At 45.3% G+C, this 17107-nt stretch overlaps 1 protein-coding gene across 1 annotated transcript in view; it reads left to right on the forward strand.

Annotated features, from left to right (window-relative positions):
• Positions 1–17107, forward strand: part of LOC119441646 (uncharacterized) — a 58649-nt gene that overhangs the window by 29119 nt on the left and 12423 nt on the right. Inside the window, 9 exon segments of the mRNA XM_037706249.2 lie at positions 1494–1598; positions 3863–3942; positions 6865–6916; positions 7658–7756; positions 7758–7851; positions 10748–10976; positions 14194–14290; positions 14292–14358; positions 16439–16565. Of these exon segments, the coding sequence (XP_037562177.2) occupies positions 1494–1598; positions 3863–3942; positions 6865–6916; positions 7658–7756; positions 7758–7851; positions 10748–10976; positions 14194–14290; positions 14292–14358; positions 16439–16565 (950 nt within the window).

The following is a 17107-nucleotide window of genomic DNA, read 5'->3' on the forward strand; positions in this document are numbered from 1 at the left end:
GCCTCTGCACCACTAAATTTACATGATTGCCACATTCAAATGCAATGTAAGATGCGGGAACATAACAGAATAGTGACGTATCAAACGGGAACATGATACGTAAGTATTAAGTCCAAAATGCAAAAACGCGACGTTAGCAGCCGAGAAAACGCAACAGCAAGGAACTTATCATGGCATTCTACTGTATTTCGTGATGGTCATGTTTGCGGGCGCGTCTCACGTTCGCCTGTCCTGTGGCTCGATGTGTGTCGCACGTGGCCGCGATTCTGTGGAGTTGACGTCGCATGCAACCTTGACTGTGACATCTCCGTGGCACCAGCACTTTAGACTTGGTGCTTTTTACCCACACACGAGTTTAATCTATTCTGTCCAGTAAGCGTACAAACTTAATGCAGGCTGTATGTACTTCAACGATTGGTTGTGAAATCACGCATATGGATTATACAGACGGCCGTTGAATTGACGTTCAGGTTCACAGGCGACCAGCCAGCCTGGTAGCTTGGCAGACTATTTGCGCTAGTTAGAAAGGCCCTAAAATCTTTCCAACAGTGATAGGGGCATGTTGCACTAGGCCTGATCCATGCTTCGCAAGTGCGTTTTTAAAGTTGTACTTCCTTCCACCGGGAAGGCACAGATGATGCTGGCCCACCAAAGAGCAGAAATTCTTAAATGAGTATGTACTGGCATGATATTTTTACTCTTCAGTCTTTTCCATTAAATGAAGGTCTGGGACTTTTAACCCTAGAAAGAGTACTAGTAGCAATCCTTAAGGCACCCACAACAGTTTACTGTAATAACTTTTCTACAGCCATTTCCAGTTTCGTGTCCCAGGAGGTGACTATGTTGAGACGTCATGATGCAGAAGGTGGTCGCGTGGGAGCTGGACATTGAGACATTTTGGCGGTTGCTCTGGCTCGCTTGGTCACCTCCTATGTTGCTATTCATTCTGAGGCCCTGTGTAACAGCATACGAGACGGCTGAGCGAGCCAGAATGAGTGTCATAACATCGCAATGTTCTGTTCCCATGTGACCACCTTTGGCGTGATGACGCTGAGCTTCTGGGAAATGAAACAAAAACTATCTGTAGAAGAACTGTTGTATTAAATTATTCAGGGTGCTCTGCAGATTGCCAGTATCATTTTCTAGTGTTTAGAGGTCCAGGATGTTTATGTAACGCAAAAATTGGAAGAGTCCAGAATAACATGTGAGCACTCCTTCAAAGGGCACTGACACAAATAAAATTGTGATGACACAGTTTCAATCAGTCAAGGAACATGAAACTGCACTCATGTGAAAGTGTGTTTTTTGGCTGAACGTTTCCACACCTTGCTCCATGGTCCCTCCTTAACCTGACAGTGAGAGAAATCTGGCAAACCCTGAGCCTCGAAGCCAGTTGACGCAAAGTCATTGTATCCTAACTTGTGGGCGGTAGAGACGCTGTCGTATTGCGTCAGGCACTTAATAATGAATGAGCTTCTGCATGGCTATTGCAGATCCTGCTGTGCGACGTGTGTGACGCGGGCTACCACACCTCCTGCCTCAAGCCTGCGCTGATGATCATCCCAGACGGTGACTGGTATTGTCCACCCTGTGATCATGTGAGCTTCTGTTTTTTGCTCTTGTTACTTATCGTGCAGTGTAACTTCATTCGTTGTATGTGATTGCTTAATGTTCATTAGGCGTACATCATCGACTCAGCAGCAGTGGCACTCTCCTGCGGAACGCAAGATCACAGGTTCCTTCACTGGCTGCAACAACTGCGTTCAGATTCAGGATGGAGTCAAATAACTACTGCACACCTGGACTTAGTTGCGTTTTAATGACTCTCGCCTGAAGATAACCAGTTGGCCAAAATGTGATCTAGATCCCTTCCACTATGGCATCCCTTGTGGCATTCCTGTATGCAATCACCAATAATCACTTCGGAATATACGGTGATAATATTAACAGAAACAGTTACAAACTTTAGTTATAAATTGCTTTTTTTTTATTATTGACATCTTCCCTGTCACAGTCACCAGTAATAACTTTGGAACGTATGGTGATGATATTAACGGGAACAGTTACAAATTTTAGTTATAAATTTTTTTTTTTTTTTTTCGTTGACATCTTCCCTGCCCACAATGCTGCTGTGTGTCAACACAACTACTAGAGTCGAATCTCGTTAATTCGAACACGCTTAATTCGAACTGCCGGTTTATTCGAACTGACGCTGTGGTCCCGTCAAAGTTACGTGTATTTCAATGGGCGAAAACGCTCAGTAATTCGAACGTGAAAGTATTTGCAACGGTTAATTCGAACATACCGCGGACTCTCAGCAGCGCGCCAAAATAACGTGGCGGTGCCTCCGACCGACATTGCTCCGACACCGCCATAGGGCAAAAGCTTAGGAGAGACCCCTTAATGCAGAAACGGAGGCCCAGTCCCGCCAACGAAACTGCCCACACCAGTAAACGCTCACTTCCCGATAACGACAGAAAACGAAACTTCAGGGAGCGGGGTAAGCTGGCGCTGGGCCTGCTGGACCGGCGGCACCAGCACCCACGCCGGCAAACGCTCGCTTCCCGATAACGGCAGAAAACTAAACTTCAGGGGGCGGGCTAATCTGCGCTGGGCCGGCTGTACTGGCAGCGGGCGTGCATGGAGACACTCGAAGGTAAGGGAGCTGCGAGGGAGTTGAGAGAGAGGGCGAGGGGAGCCACCGAAGCAGCGGAGTTGCTGAGGCCAAATCTGCTTCCCTGCTGCCCTCCTCCCTCACTTTCAACGGCCGTCGCGCGCACCCGCCCGTCGCCATGGCGGCACCGTCCGCCGCCTGAAGTTTCATTTTCTGCCGTTATCGAAAACCGAGCGCTGGCCGGCGTGGGCTGTTGCGATTGCTATGCGCTTGCGCGCCACGATATTTCACGACTCGCACCATTCGTGCATGGTGCTCGAATACTTCAAAAATACGTCCTTCCTTTAATTCGAACATATTTTCGGGTCCCTTGGAGTTCGAATTATTGAGATTTGACTGCATTTAGCCCTTTGGGGTGCTGGTTGTTTCTCCGAAGTGCAGCAAATCCAATTCCTGTCCATGTAATACATTATCAGGCTCTAATTCCAAATGCTATTTATTGGCAATACATAGCTGAACACTTTACACATTTCTTAATCTGAAAAATTAGGATTTGTGCTAATTAATAATAGTAATTAAGATAATTAGTGTTACTCAGGGAACATGGCTACTTCATTGCCTTCATTGTCCCTTGAAGACACCTCGTAATCGACATCAAAAACCTCCTACTCAGAGTTCATAAGAAGTTCTTGAATTTCTCTATCATTCAAAGTTGTTAAATTCCTGGCTTTTTGCACTGGTCGGACATGTCAGAAAACGAGTCATAGAAGAAATGCAACAGCTGAAAAGGTTTTGTTGCACCACCTGTCACATAAAAAACCTACCATGAAAGTTTTAGTTTAACAAACTTTTGAGTTGATGGCACAACCGGTCTACGGGCGTTTCACGTTTGTGCATTATCTTGGGTGTGGACCTGGACTGTGCATTGGCGGCCAGGCAAGTGTACTTGGTCACGGCCATTAAAGGCTTCACCTTGCCTACGGGTGCCCACACCTGCCTGTAACAGCCTTAACGGTGTTGGGAATGAAGCCGGTCACTGACTGTAATCAAAACACAATGCAGCTATCAAGGTCTGTGGAGATCCCTTGTTCACCATAATTTTACCTGACCACATGGTATTCCATGAAACTCCTTACTGCCTTAACAGTGTGCCTGCTTTCTGTGCAGATTTAGCAAATTGCCAGTCGCCCCTGCTAAACCTCGTGTTGCCTTACCAGTGTTCTTATCGTGCCCTCCTTGTAACTGCAGAAGAAGCTGTGCGAGAAGCTGATGGAGGAACTCAAACTGTACGACCAACTCTCCAAAAAGAGGGACCGGGAAGAGCTGAGGTAAGCAGCGCCTGTTCATCGTCCCCCTGCTCACACTTAAAATTTATCTTAAAATTTTGTGTTTCTGCAATGACAGTTATCTGCATTGAGAAGCAATCTTTTAATTGTTGACTTCAGGGGGCATGTTGCAACTCCTGAATTGAAATCAGCCACTACTCAAAGCACCATAACCTTTTCCAAAAAAACTTACGTTTCGCCTAGCACCAATTTAAAAAAACAAAACAAATAAAACAGACTTAATATGTGGTGGAGAATGCATTGCTAATTCTGGTCACAAGTTATCTGGACTGCATTTTTCCACAGTATGGAAGCATATGGTCATGCATACATTGTTTTGCTTACTGCCGGTGATCGTGTTTCATTGGAATATCAATGTTATCAAGTTAGCACTTAGCACAAGATGCACCTACTGTTTTTGAAAGTTGTTGGATATTGTTGCTAATGCGGTACTGAAAGAGTCTTGTCAAATTTCACATGACGCGAGTAGTGTAGTAGGTGCTCAAATGTATGCAATCACCAGTAATCACTTTGGAATGTACGGTGGTAATATTAACAGGAACAGTAATGCATTTTGCCTAATAATTTATTTAGGTGCTTCTTTCTCAGAAGTGGGGCAAAGGAAATACAGTAATACCTCATTAACTCGAAGCAGTAAAAACCGGGGAAAATTTCGAGATAGCTGATTTTTGAGATAAGCAAGGTTGCGGAAATTGCAGTGAAAAGTCGTTCTTCCTAAAATATTTGCCACTACTGACCAGCTTTTCAACAAGAGCTTCTATTTCTTCTAAACACGCGAGGATAAGAACCTACTGCAAGACCTTCAGAAATATTTTACGCTGCTCTTTACAGCAAAACACATTAACTTAAATTAACAAAGCACACGTCGCGCCAGTTTCGGCGTGTACTTGCTGCCCTCATACTGGCATCACCGGGAAGACGTCACTCAAAGTCATCGCTCGCATGGGATTTGACTTGTAGGCGACGAGGAAATGCGACAACCGTCTCTATTGCGTGGCTTGTCGCCGTCGTACGCAAGATCACTTGCATGGGGTATATACATTATTTAGTGCATAAAAAACTGCGTAAGGCTGGTCTGATTCGTGGTAGCACTTGGACCTAGAAAGGCATCCTCAAGCTGCTCCACACAACGCATGAGCCGATCGTTCCTGTCGCTGCACTGAGCTTTGTTTCGCAGCAAGCGAAGCATGTTTCTTGTTTCGGCTGATGTTGGCACCTCTCAAGGTTCTTTATCGTCATCGCCATCGTCTTCACTGTCCCCTCCGTTTGTAGCCATCCCAGTGATTTCGGCGTCGGTAAATTAACCTGTGCACCGGTACATCCTGCTCGCATAGCGCATACTCGTGCCACGTGCGTTGCGTAGAATAAAATTAGGACGGAAATCACACCTGTGATGGTAAATCACAAGCGTGCTATTTTGCAGGGCCTGCCTCTGCGCACGTCTCTCCCGTCACGTGATGCGCCGCATGGTTTCTTGACAAGGTTGCTATGCCGCTAGATTTCGCCTTCATATTTGGGGAAAGCGTCTGCTTTGTGGTAGGCGCAGCAGCCTCGCGCGAAGCTTGTTAAACGGTCCGGCCAGCAGAGTATTTGTTTCACTCTCAGTCAAGATTTGGAGATAACCACCATTTGGCCCAAAAATACTTCAAGATAAAGGGCAATACCGTATTTACTCGCGCAATGAACGCACTTGCATAATGAATGCACCCCTAACTTTAGTCGTCAAATTTTGGATTTGACCCTAAACTTGCTGCCGTGAAGTAGGAGAGACAAGGTACAATTCGGCGTCTGATATGGCGCCCGGCGGGTACGATTGTATCGGACGCCGAATCGTACTGTGTGTCTCCTACTTTTATTGCAATAGCAAACATAGGGACACTCCAGGCGCATTTTTCTCGTCGGCACCGATGATCGCTGCTCTTATCTCCTGCGTTTGAGAGAGAAAAGTGGGGAGGAAATGGGCCAGTATTTTGTTGCGCGCATGATGGTCGGGAGGGAGAGGAGGAGGGAGAGAGGGCGGTGCAGCAGCTGCGCATTGCGCGGCTGCTCAGCGTTAAAAGTTCGCGTTGAAGCGATACACGGCATGAAGGTCACTGTGCTCGCTGTTGCTGCCGCGCTTCCTCAGGCCAGCGTCTTGACAGCGAGTGTCCGCGGTCATCGAGTGTGATGTGTTCATGTTTGCCTGCTTCACGGGTAAAGAAGCCTTGGCCACTAAAGGACTAAAATAAAATTAAATTAAACAGCTTTATGCCAAGGGAAGCAGTAGCACTATCTGCTGAATTTCTTTTCATGCTTTTAGAAACCGCTGCAGGCATGAAGGTGGCACTGGTGGAGGTCACATTAACCAATGCGGCATGCTTTCAAGTTCGAACTAAACAAGATTTTCTTTCATTGCAGCATATGCTTTTTCACCAGGGCTTTCCAATGCATTCGAATTAAGTGAAAAGTTTATTTGACCGAGGTTGAATTAATGGGGTTGACTGTAGTTTCTAGGTAAAGCCTGGGCTTTGAGTACCGGATTACTTCAATTCTGGAGCTACAACATGCACCCTAAAGTCAATAATTAAAAGTTTAACTAAATTTTGTTAATGATTCGTCATGTTGCTGCTTATAGCACAAATTTTACATCTGCCACTACTACTAAAACTTGGTCGTAAAAATTGTTTTGTCATTAGTCCACTTTTTTAATAAGAAACAACAGTCATTTCTGAAACAAGTGGCATGCACTGCTGTAACCACTTGTTTAAGAGTTACCTTGTCACCTTTGATGCACACGCATCCAGGTGATGAAGGTGCACCATGTTGCCTTTTTGGAATTTGAAATTCTGAGAGTCATTCTGCATATCGTTGCCTATCTTGCCGATGGTCAACGTAACAAATGGTCTTGTTATTCTCACTGCGCAGAAAGCAGAGGCTGGCATATGTGGGCATCAGCCTGGACAATGTGCTGAAACCGGTGAGTGTAAGCGAGTTACACTTCATGCCAAGCTTGATTCCAGTGCAACTTGCATGCCACCATATGTTTTCATCCTTATTTGTGCTGCGGTTCACGAGTTCTCAGCAAATGTCTAGCTGTTTTTGTGAAATCTACCAAATTTGTGCTTGCTATTCATTGTGTAACATTTATATGGTATGAGAAAACTGAGAGATGCGCCGCTTGTGAGCATAAGCGTGACACCTAGTGAGGCATTTTTTGGCCTGCCTGTGAGAAGCTGTGTAGGACATTGGCCCATATAAATCGAAAATGAGGTTCATGGTGAGCCAGTTGTGTAACCCTTATAGGTTGCACGTTGTTTCACGTTTCGTGTTGATCATAGACTGATCATGAAGCCTTCATAGGTCATGAAATTTTAGAACTTCAGCTCTGTGTTAGGACATCAGCGACCATTCAGTGCTGCTGCTAATGCCCTTCTAGGGTTATGTGGGCATTGTGATTTCAAGCTCAAGTTTATTCAACTATCAGTTTTGGAGAAAAGCACAGGAAAGTGTACTCATGGTTAGTAATGCACCAGAGTCCCAAAGTTAACTCTTGGGGAACTCCAATAAAAGGAACATGATTGTAATAGAGATACGGTGTTCAGTAGTTTTAAACATTGCGGTAACATAATAAAGGAGCACATCATTTTTGCTCGCAGAACATTGAGAGTTGAGTGGAGGAATAGCTGTAAGTCAGCAAGGGCATCTTCATGTTTTTCAGGAGAAAAAGGAGGAAGAGGAGTCTGCAGTCGAGGAGGAAGAGGAGGAGGAAGAAGAAGACGAGGACAGCCGGAAGCACCTGCTGTTGACCAAGCGGTCAGTCGCGCAAGCGCAAGACCATCAGCTATCAATTCAAGGAGTACGACGAAATGATATTGCAGGCCGTGCAGCCGGACATTGTGGCGGTGGAAGAGTGTGCCAAGCGTAAGCCAGTGTCTCGTCTTCGTCTTCTTCGTTGTGAGGTTCACAAAACTGACTGTACAGTTGTTCCCACCCAAAAAATTCGGGCCTGCATTCGCAAAATATCTCTCAAGTAACGACTGTCATCTATTGGCCACCACCGCAGAAATCGTTTCGTTATTGTGCTATTCGTTATTGTGAGAGCACCCAAAAGCTCGTCATTGTGGGTTTTAATAAGACCCTTTTGGGAAATGCAGTGCTTCTTGTGTCAAGAATTGGTCTCATCCTGTGAGCCTTACTTAGTAAGGCCTTACAAAGTAAGGGTGTATGAATACTGAATAGCAGATTTCGAATTGAATAGGGAATCAAATCAAGAAATCTTAATATCAAATTGTATATCCAACATCAGAAAATTCATCACGAAGTGTGATGCTTGTAAATATTGTAGGGGTGTGCAAATACCGATTATAGTAGACTTTGAATGGAATATTGGATTGAATATAAGAAAATTTTAAACAAAATTTAATGCTTAGAATTTTGGGCACGAAAATATGGTGCTGTACATGCTTGGGAGTCTTCTAGCATTGTACTATAACAAGAATGTAGCGACCGGGTCATGACACTTCTGCGCCCACGCTGTAAATCTAAGGCTAGTCTTGTGACGGGCTGCTCAAAGCTACAAATAGAGACCGATGTGCGTGTATGAACGGCTTTGGGAAAGAGAGGCCACAGCACGATGTGTCGCAAAGAGTGCGGCCATGAACAACTTTGTTGCCATCCCGTGCACTCACTTTCGTTGGAGAGGTGGTTTGTCGGCTTTCCAGGTGTCACGCGTCTGCTGCGAATAGGTCTGCGTCAATTTGGCACCAAACCGTAACTTTATTTGCCGTCGCCCGATGAAACAGCGCCGATTAGACCTAATGGCCTAGGCAGTGTGGCCGTGACGAAAATTCACCACTGGTTGATGTGGTTACAAGCCGCAAGCCGTTGCAAGATGTTCGTACAGGTGGCTCATCAGTGAGCGCTCCCGAGATCATGCGTGCAGGTTAGATTGATGGCTGTTGAAGCGGTGTGAGGTTCATCGCCACATATCCAACACAATCTGCTTTCCTATCGGTGGCTAATCAGCCTGATGTTCGCACATGCGTTCACACTTTACAAAATATGCGCTGCTTTTGTTGCTGTTCCCTCTGTCCGGGTCGCGTTATCCTTTGGATTGGTCCTGTCAACCATGACACACCTTGTACTGACAGAGGCAGCCCCAACCAACGCGGCACCATTCTGGGAATTCTGGCGTTCTGGCACTGTATGTACAATCCCCGCTTCGGGCCTGACGTTGGGGAGCGCTCGCAGTGACAAAGTCTGCTACCGCGTCAGCCGGGGCAGCCCATCCATGGCGTGCTGGGCACTCCTTTTGCACCGAAAATGAGGTGAAACACTCGCTTGGGCAGCATCAAGCACGAGGGGCTCCACAGCGCACGCAACATGTGGCACCGCACGGGTCTCTACACTGAATATATAGAATATTTAAAAAAAATCTAATAGTAAGTATTCAATTCACAAATCAAATTATTCAAATGTTCACTATTTGATTCGATTCGGCGATATCCAAGTATTTGCACAACCCTAAAAGTTTGTTCAAGAAAACATAGTGCTGCACATACTCGAGAGTCTACTAGCATTGCATAACAACAGTGTTCCAAGCTACCATCAACTTAGGTACCTAGAAATCAAGATGTACAGTATGGTCTACGCTTATTAAAGGGAACACTAAATTAGTATGCCAGCACTGATTACAGCTGTGTTCTATATTAAGGTCTGGAAAATATGTTTTTTAATCAATAGAACATTTGTTGAGTAGGATCAAGTACTTTTTGCCCTCTAAAGCTGAAGAAGTAGTGGCGTTATGTTGTACTGAATGTATGAGATTTTCATTTTAGTAGTGGACCTCAACTTTATGCCAACCTTTTATTGCATAGAAAGTATTCCTTTACAGTTTACCTCCAGAATACAGAAGGGTTTTCCTAGTTTTACAGGAGGTGGGTCTTGAAGGTGATTTGTCATCTCATTTAAAGTCAACCTGTGCGACTGACAAAAGCATCACGTGACTCGATCACCACTTTGCGCATAGGCAGTCGTGCGAAATGGTAAAGAGCAGGGGGGCTTTTCATTGTCGGGTTCAGTGTCATTTTCCACCTGTCAAAGGTTCTGAATTCAAAAAGGCCATAGCAAATCGGTGCGCGAGCCCCCCCCCCCCCCCCCCCCTCACTTTCTCCATGTCCATCCGCACAGATGCCTTCAGCCGGGCTGTCACTACACTAGTAGTCACATGACACTTTCATGCCCGCGTGTAAATCTAAAGCTAGTCTTGTGAGGGGTTGCTTGAAGCTACAAAAAAAGACCAATGTGTGTCCACGAACGATGTCGGGAACGAGAGGCTGCGTTACCGTGTGTCGCAAAGATGGCAGCCGTGAGCAACGTTGGTGCCGTCTCACGTTGGTAAGGTGGTTTGTCGGCTTTCCGGATATCGTGCGGCTAATATAAACATGGATCTGGCGTTGATTCGGCAGCAAACCGTAACTGTAGTCAGCGACACCCGACAAAGCGTTGCCAATTGGTCCTAATGGCCTGCACAGGTCAGACAGACAGCTTTTGAAGCGGCGTTTAAAATCTGAATGCGGTAACCGATAATCATTTTTAGTTTCGTCATAGCAGCAGAATAACTCGTTGAAGTAAAGTTCGGCCGACCAGTAGTTAGCGACATCAACAGTGACCGCCGACTGTAGCACCACCATTTCGAGTGGGAGTGTGCAGAGCGCGCAGTCACAGGCAGCTTATCGTTTTGTAAATGTTCTCCACAGCCCCTTTGCCGACTCAGCATTTTTTGTCTCTGTTCCCGCAGCGGCACGAGTTCCGGGGGTGAGCCGGGGCAAGGACATGTCCAACCTGCTGGGCCCGGACGACGAGGAAGAAGAGGAAGAGGGCAAGGAGGAGGACGGAGATGACGAAGACTACGAAGACGAGGAACGGCACGCAGCCCTGGCAGGAAAGAAACGAAAGCGGGCCCGCAAGCTCACCAGCCTTGACTTCACGTCCGAAGAGGAGGGAGACGATGAAACTGACGAGTACCAGGGCTCCAGGTGGGTGTACGCGGGCTGGTCGGTGTGCAGGAAGGCGTGCACTGCAGTGCAGCCAGCCATACAGAGAAATGCCCCTTGTAGCAGCACGGTCGTTTTCCTTTCATTGCACCTACAATAGATGAGAGCGATGGAAATTAAGGATGCGTTTGAGCTGTAAATTAGCAGGTGCATGCAAATACTGGAATGTTCAAATCGAACAGGGAATGTTCACATAATTTTATTCACAATACGAATAGTACCTACTATATTTAGTTTTAAGAATTAAAGGGAACCAGTGAGGCTCGATTGTTGGCTAGTTAAAACGACAGGAGGTCAGCCGGCAATGAAGCAAAGGAAAGCTCAAGGGAAAATTAACTGTTCTTTTTGGTTGAAATGTAGCAATAATAAGAAAACTGCACATGAAAGTGGACAAAAAGACAACTTGTCGCTGGGAGGAGGCTAAACTCGCATCTTCCGCATTATGCGTGCATTGCTCTACCCATCCATCTGTCCACTTTCCGAGTGTTTATGTATAAGTGCTTATCCCTGTGATTGTTAGCCAGTGCCACTAATGGCCATGGAAGCGGATGTGGGTTTGGCTACCACCAAGGAGGTAACTTTCCTTTTCCTTATTATTTTTACATTTCAGTTAAAAATAACAGTTAATTTCCCCGACACTTTCCGTGGCTTCATTGTCCGTTGACCTCCTGTTGCTGTTACTATTCAGTTTGCACTCCAGTCAACTTCCATTAATTCAGCCTTCATAGGACAGATGGAATTGATAGAACTATCCAGTGAATTTAACTAAAAGAAAAGGCAGAGGAAAATTTAAAACACACCGCTGCTTCATTTAACCCTTTCAGATGCCACTTTATCCTTTTGATTGAAAACTTGCTTTCACCACATTTCTTGCATCTTCAGAATTATAGAAAGTTAACAGCTTCAGAAAAGATTAGGAGTTTTCAATTCTTTAGTGAGTTTTGTCAAGTTTACAGAATGTGGACTCCACACAAGAACTCACTACAGGAACACCGTATATGAGAACGTCAACTATTTCGTGTATTGAAAACCTTGAAAAACACTTATCTAGCCGCTTGAAAATCATACCTGGTGCATGACATTGTGAAAAACAGTGCTGGAAGTGAACCCACTGCATGCAACGACATACTGACATCTAGCAAGAACACCCGACCGTCCACCTTCACATTCATTTTACTAAAAGATTTTGCACATGTTATCCAATATTGCAGCGCAGTTCCAACCGTAAGTGTTTCAAGATATATGCGACACATGCTAAATGTCAGTACTTTCATCAGTGCTTTTGCTGTTGATGCACTATCTTGGTGTAGACCATGGGTACTCAAAGTGGGTTCCGCGAGCCACTGATAAATTTTCCCTGGTTCCGCGCTCGCCAAGTGGCTAAGACGGCGAGCACGAGGTGCGCTCGATCCAAGGAACCTCCATTACCCATGCCTGAGTGTCAAAAAGCACATCATAATGAGTAACAGCAACGCGCAAAGTGCGCAATAAATCCACCAGCAGCTTGTATACACCTAACCTCCGTAAACGGGCAACGCGCCTAAGCTTTCGCACTTGAATCTCGGAGGCCGTAACTTACCACCATGTGCATTTCTCCTGTTCTTAGATAGGGTAGGTGCCGATAGCGTGCACACTGACGTATACATCGGAGGATTAAAAAAGAAATGCACGGAGCACCGCAAATGCGCGACGCAAAAGAGCGAGAACTGGTGCTAGCGTCCAACCGAAAACGAAGCGGCGCAGTCCGCATCGCCATGGTACTCAGCGGCAATCGTCATGGAGCTTAGCAGGGTTCCCTAGAATGAACATGCTTGGAAACCCCTGGTGTACACAATTGTGTACACAGCGTGTGAAAGGGTGGACACTGTATACCTGATTGTAGCACAATCAGGTATACAGTGGTCTTTCCTTTTCTTTATAGGTAGCTTTGAAGTAGAAAACAATGTGCGCCCACATCTATCGCGCACCTGATTTTGTGACAAGAAAAATGGTGCGTGCTTCCGATACTGGCCGTCCAAAAATTATGAGCTCTGTTGAGTTTACTCTCAATATAAAAGCTCATTTACAATAAATGACCATCATCATCCCTCTTAGGCTGCTCTTTATCGTTATGGGCCACAAGTATCGTCCTCTGTGCGGTCCACTTTGATATTTCGCATTTCTGGAATGAGTGTGCAGCCATTGCTAAACGCACACGTGAACTATCTACTTGGATAGCAGACATGCTGCACAGGACTCGAACACTTCAAAAACAAATGATGCGGCTTTGTTGCTGCTAGCTTAACATGTGAAATGACTGTTTTTATGAAGGAGCTTTTCTAATGAAAATGGTGCATTACCATTTCCACACTATGCTACCTATGTGAAAACTTGTCCTGTCACCACCTTATGATAACACTGGCTCTGACAAAAGGCTATTGCCAACATTGCGAACACAGTTTCAATTTTGTACCTAATTGTAATGTGCAAGTAATTTTTTATCCTTTAATATATATATTTTTTTTTAAGTATGCAGTAATATGAAGTAATCAATGAAGTCATTTGTTGTTAGGCGCCGTTTTGTTTTAGACTCGGCCAAAGGAAGGCCTAGAATCTGGTTTTTTAGTGGTAGATAGCGTGTCTTTGGCCCAGCCATTGTCCCCTAGCACCACCAAGGCAGACACTGCAGCCATTGAAGTCACCATTTGGGGCAGGCGCATGCATACCAACCAGTCAAGTTCATATTACCTGGCGAGAGCTAATTTTAGGTCTCACCCTCCTATCCCATCAACCTGGGCTACGGTCCCGAATCCAATAAGGTTGAAGTAACGAAAGTCTTGGCACATAGTCTTGGAAAGTCAAAAGTCTTGGCAAGTGTACAGGCACCAGTTGGGACCTTCAATCAAGGCCAAATTAATCGAAAAGTCTAATTAAGCAGAGCTAAATTAATGGAAGCCTACTGCATTTCATTGTAATGCACCTGCAGGGCATTAGGTGCAACAGCAGAAAACTGCACACAGTAAAAAAAATGACAGCAGAAAAAAAAAACACGTACAAATCTTGTCATTGTAGGGGCCAATTTTTTGCGAGGTACCATACATTTTCTCTTAGCTTTACCTCATTTGTACAGTGTAGACTTATAATAACGTGAGCCATCGGAGTCGCAAATACACCTCTGTAGGCGGTATCGGTTACATTGTGCCATTTTCCATGTGCTCAGTGCAAGCCAGTCAGAGGCAAGTGCATCGACTGTGATGAGCGAAGGCCCTCCGTCGTCTGGCTCAGACTGGCAGGCCAGCTCGAGGCGTCGACGCCGTGTAGGGAGGTGCACCTGCTCGCAAGAAGGGCAAGGCTACCCGCTCTGGCTACCGCCGAGATGACTTCGGTGAGTCCTTGCACTCCAGCATCCGATCGCATGGACCTTGCGGTCGTTGTTGCCCAATATTTTGCATAGGAGGTTTAGGAGAGAGCGTATGAAATTCAAGCTTTGCAACAAGAAAAATGTGATTCTTACTCAGAATTTTCAGTGAATTGGGCAGAATAACGAAGCTGGTGGGGCTTAATCATTTGCTTGAATGAAGTTGCATGCAAGTCATATTTTTGTGTCAAGTTATGCCAGTCAGTGGAAGATGTGGGCAGGGGCACTTTGCTGAGTGATCTTGAGCATTATGCATTGCTCGCAAAATGAATGTTAGTTGTATGAGGTGTGACCTGAATGTGGTACTCTCAACAGCAAAAGTTGGCAGGCATGCGAACGTCAATAAAGCTATGTTGATACATAATGTAATTTGCATCGCTGTCCAGATTCTACTTGTGAAATTGAAGCAGTTTTCTCTTCGCGACGAACACGTGCATTTGCTTACTTTCCTTGGACTCACTGCTATTGCTCAAGACAGGTGCGAGGCAGCCCTTCGTGAGCTTCTAAGCTGCATGTCTCAATTGCAGGCCTGTTATAAATGAGCGGTGAAGTTTTATCCACCAAACAGCTCTTCACTGCAAGCCAAATAAGCTTACTGTTCATCTTGACCCTCCGGTGCCAGGCTGTTCTTTTATAGACCATGCAGAATTTTTTAAAGATTGCCTAAGGCGGGTAGCACAAGTCTAATCCTTGAGCTGGATTTCTCAAAGAGGCAGACATTACTTGCAAAAGAAATCAAAATATGTAATCGGCCAATAACAATATTTCAATAATTAACTTTTTAACTAATCACTTTATGGCACATTTACGAATGGTAGCCTGTGGGTTTGCAGCTCATATTCACTCAGAACAAATTCTGAAGATGGCACTGGTTTCGAAATACGCGTCCTCAGCGATGCGGTAAAAATGCACTTTTTAGAAAAGCGCTGTTTTATGCATTAAAGCACAAAAATAACTGAAATGCCAATGCACTTCATGGCACACTTATCTCGAAACTGGTGCTTTCCTGAGAATTCATTCCAAGTGAGCCTCGTGAACTCACCGGTTACAATTTGTAAATTGCAGTATATGCTGTAAAGAAGAAGAACGTAAACTTTATTATCAAATCAATCAGATTTGAGTCCGGCATATTTTTAGTGGGTCTGGGCACCCGCCGCGGAGCGGTTCCGAGAGTCTCAAAGCGGCTTCCTCGGTTTGCTGGATGGCCCAGAGTTGTACTGTCAGGTTCGAGCTGAGCAGTGCAGTCTTCCAACGTGAGCTGGAGGCTGGCGGTAGAAGAGACGGAGGTGTCAGCACTGCCCGAATTGTTTGTTATGTCCTGGCATTCCCATAACATGTGATTAAGTGTGGCAACCTCCGTAAATAAGCGTAAATATGCCATAAAGTACTTGTTAATTAACATATTCGCATGATTGCACCTGCAGAAGAAATGTCTAGCGCTACCCAGCTGCACTTATAAAGCGAATAGCTTTCTTTGACTCCTTCACCCATTTTCGTGGTCAATGGCGGTTGGCCTTTCACCGCCGATACAAAGGCACTGACGCAAGGGGCACGTGCTCCCACTCAACTGAGTTGCAGGAAGCGTTAGTCGCTGACCACCAACTATTATAGCTCTTTGAGACACGTGTGCTGTCGTGTGAGAACTCTGGGGAGTCTGAATGTTGAGATGCTGTGGGGAAGTGCTCGAGGGGAAGGACAGCCTTCCTCTTCTCCCGATGCTCTCTCCCCCTGTGGCAGCTGTGGGAAAGGAGGATGGCAGTCGCCTTCTATGGCAGTACTTGCACCGCTGGAGGCAACACTCGTACAATCGGCTTAACGTATAGCCACCTATACTGGTGCTACAGATGCACTGGTTAATGGCTCCGTTCTGTATGGAATTACGGAATGAAACAACAAAACGCTACGTAAATGTCCTCACTGCAACGAATACTAGCACATGATTATTTTAATAAAGCAAGTAGCTTTGTAGCATTTCGCTATTTGCTTACATTGACAATGATCATCGATGGTTCCTGCACAATTTTTTTCTTCATTTTCCCGTTTTCAGTAATGGATGATGACTACGAGTCGGACAGCGATGGTGGCTATGGTGCCAGGCGGGCAGCTACCAAGCAAGTCAACTACCGGGAGCTATCATCCGATGACGAAGAGGCACCCCCCACTAAGAAGAGCAGGTGAGTGAACTGTTCGATAATTTCTGATTGGTGCATTCGTTTACTGTTCGCCCGCCATTAACAGTTGAGCTGGCAGTCGAAGTTAACCCTGCCATGCCCCACTTATCATATATGCTACGCTGTTTTGATGCCTCAAAATTCTGGTTTAAGCACGGAAAGCCTAATGCATAGCCTATAGTAGCATTTTTTATATGCTGGAGCGAGTGTCCAGGTGTGGATAGTGCAGAAAAACAACTGCTAATTCATTAATTACTATGCTAAATAAGTTATTGCTCGAACAGCATATTATTTTTAATATTTTATTTTTGTTGTTCTTATTGTACAAATGTACTCTTCATGGCCTGAAATAAAGTCAGCAAATTAATATTTCTAATGCCCAAGAGGTGTTCGGGCTTTACAAGATTAAAATAAAGGCTTCCCAAGATATGTCACATATGGTAGCAAACACATCTGTGTTTCAAAGCAGATACGTATTTAGTTAATTTTAGCTGATATGTAGGCCTCACCTTAAATGTTTGAACCAAGCTTAAAATGAAAAAAAA

The sequence above is a fragment of the Dermacentor silvarum genome, chromosome 2 (assembly GCF_013339745.2).
Source record: "Dermacentor silvarum isolate Dsil-2018 chromosome 2, BIME_Dsil_1.4, whole genome shotgun sequence".
Lineage (NCBI taxonomy): Eukaryota > Metazoa > Arthropoda > Arachnida > Ixodida > Ixodidae > Dermacentor > Dermacentor silvarum.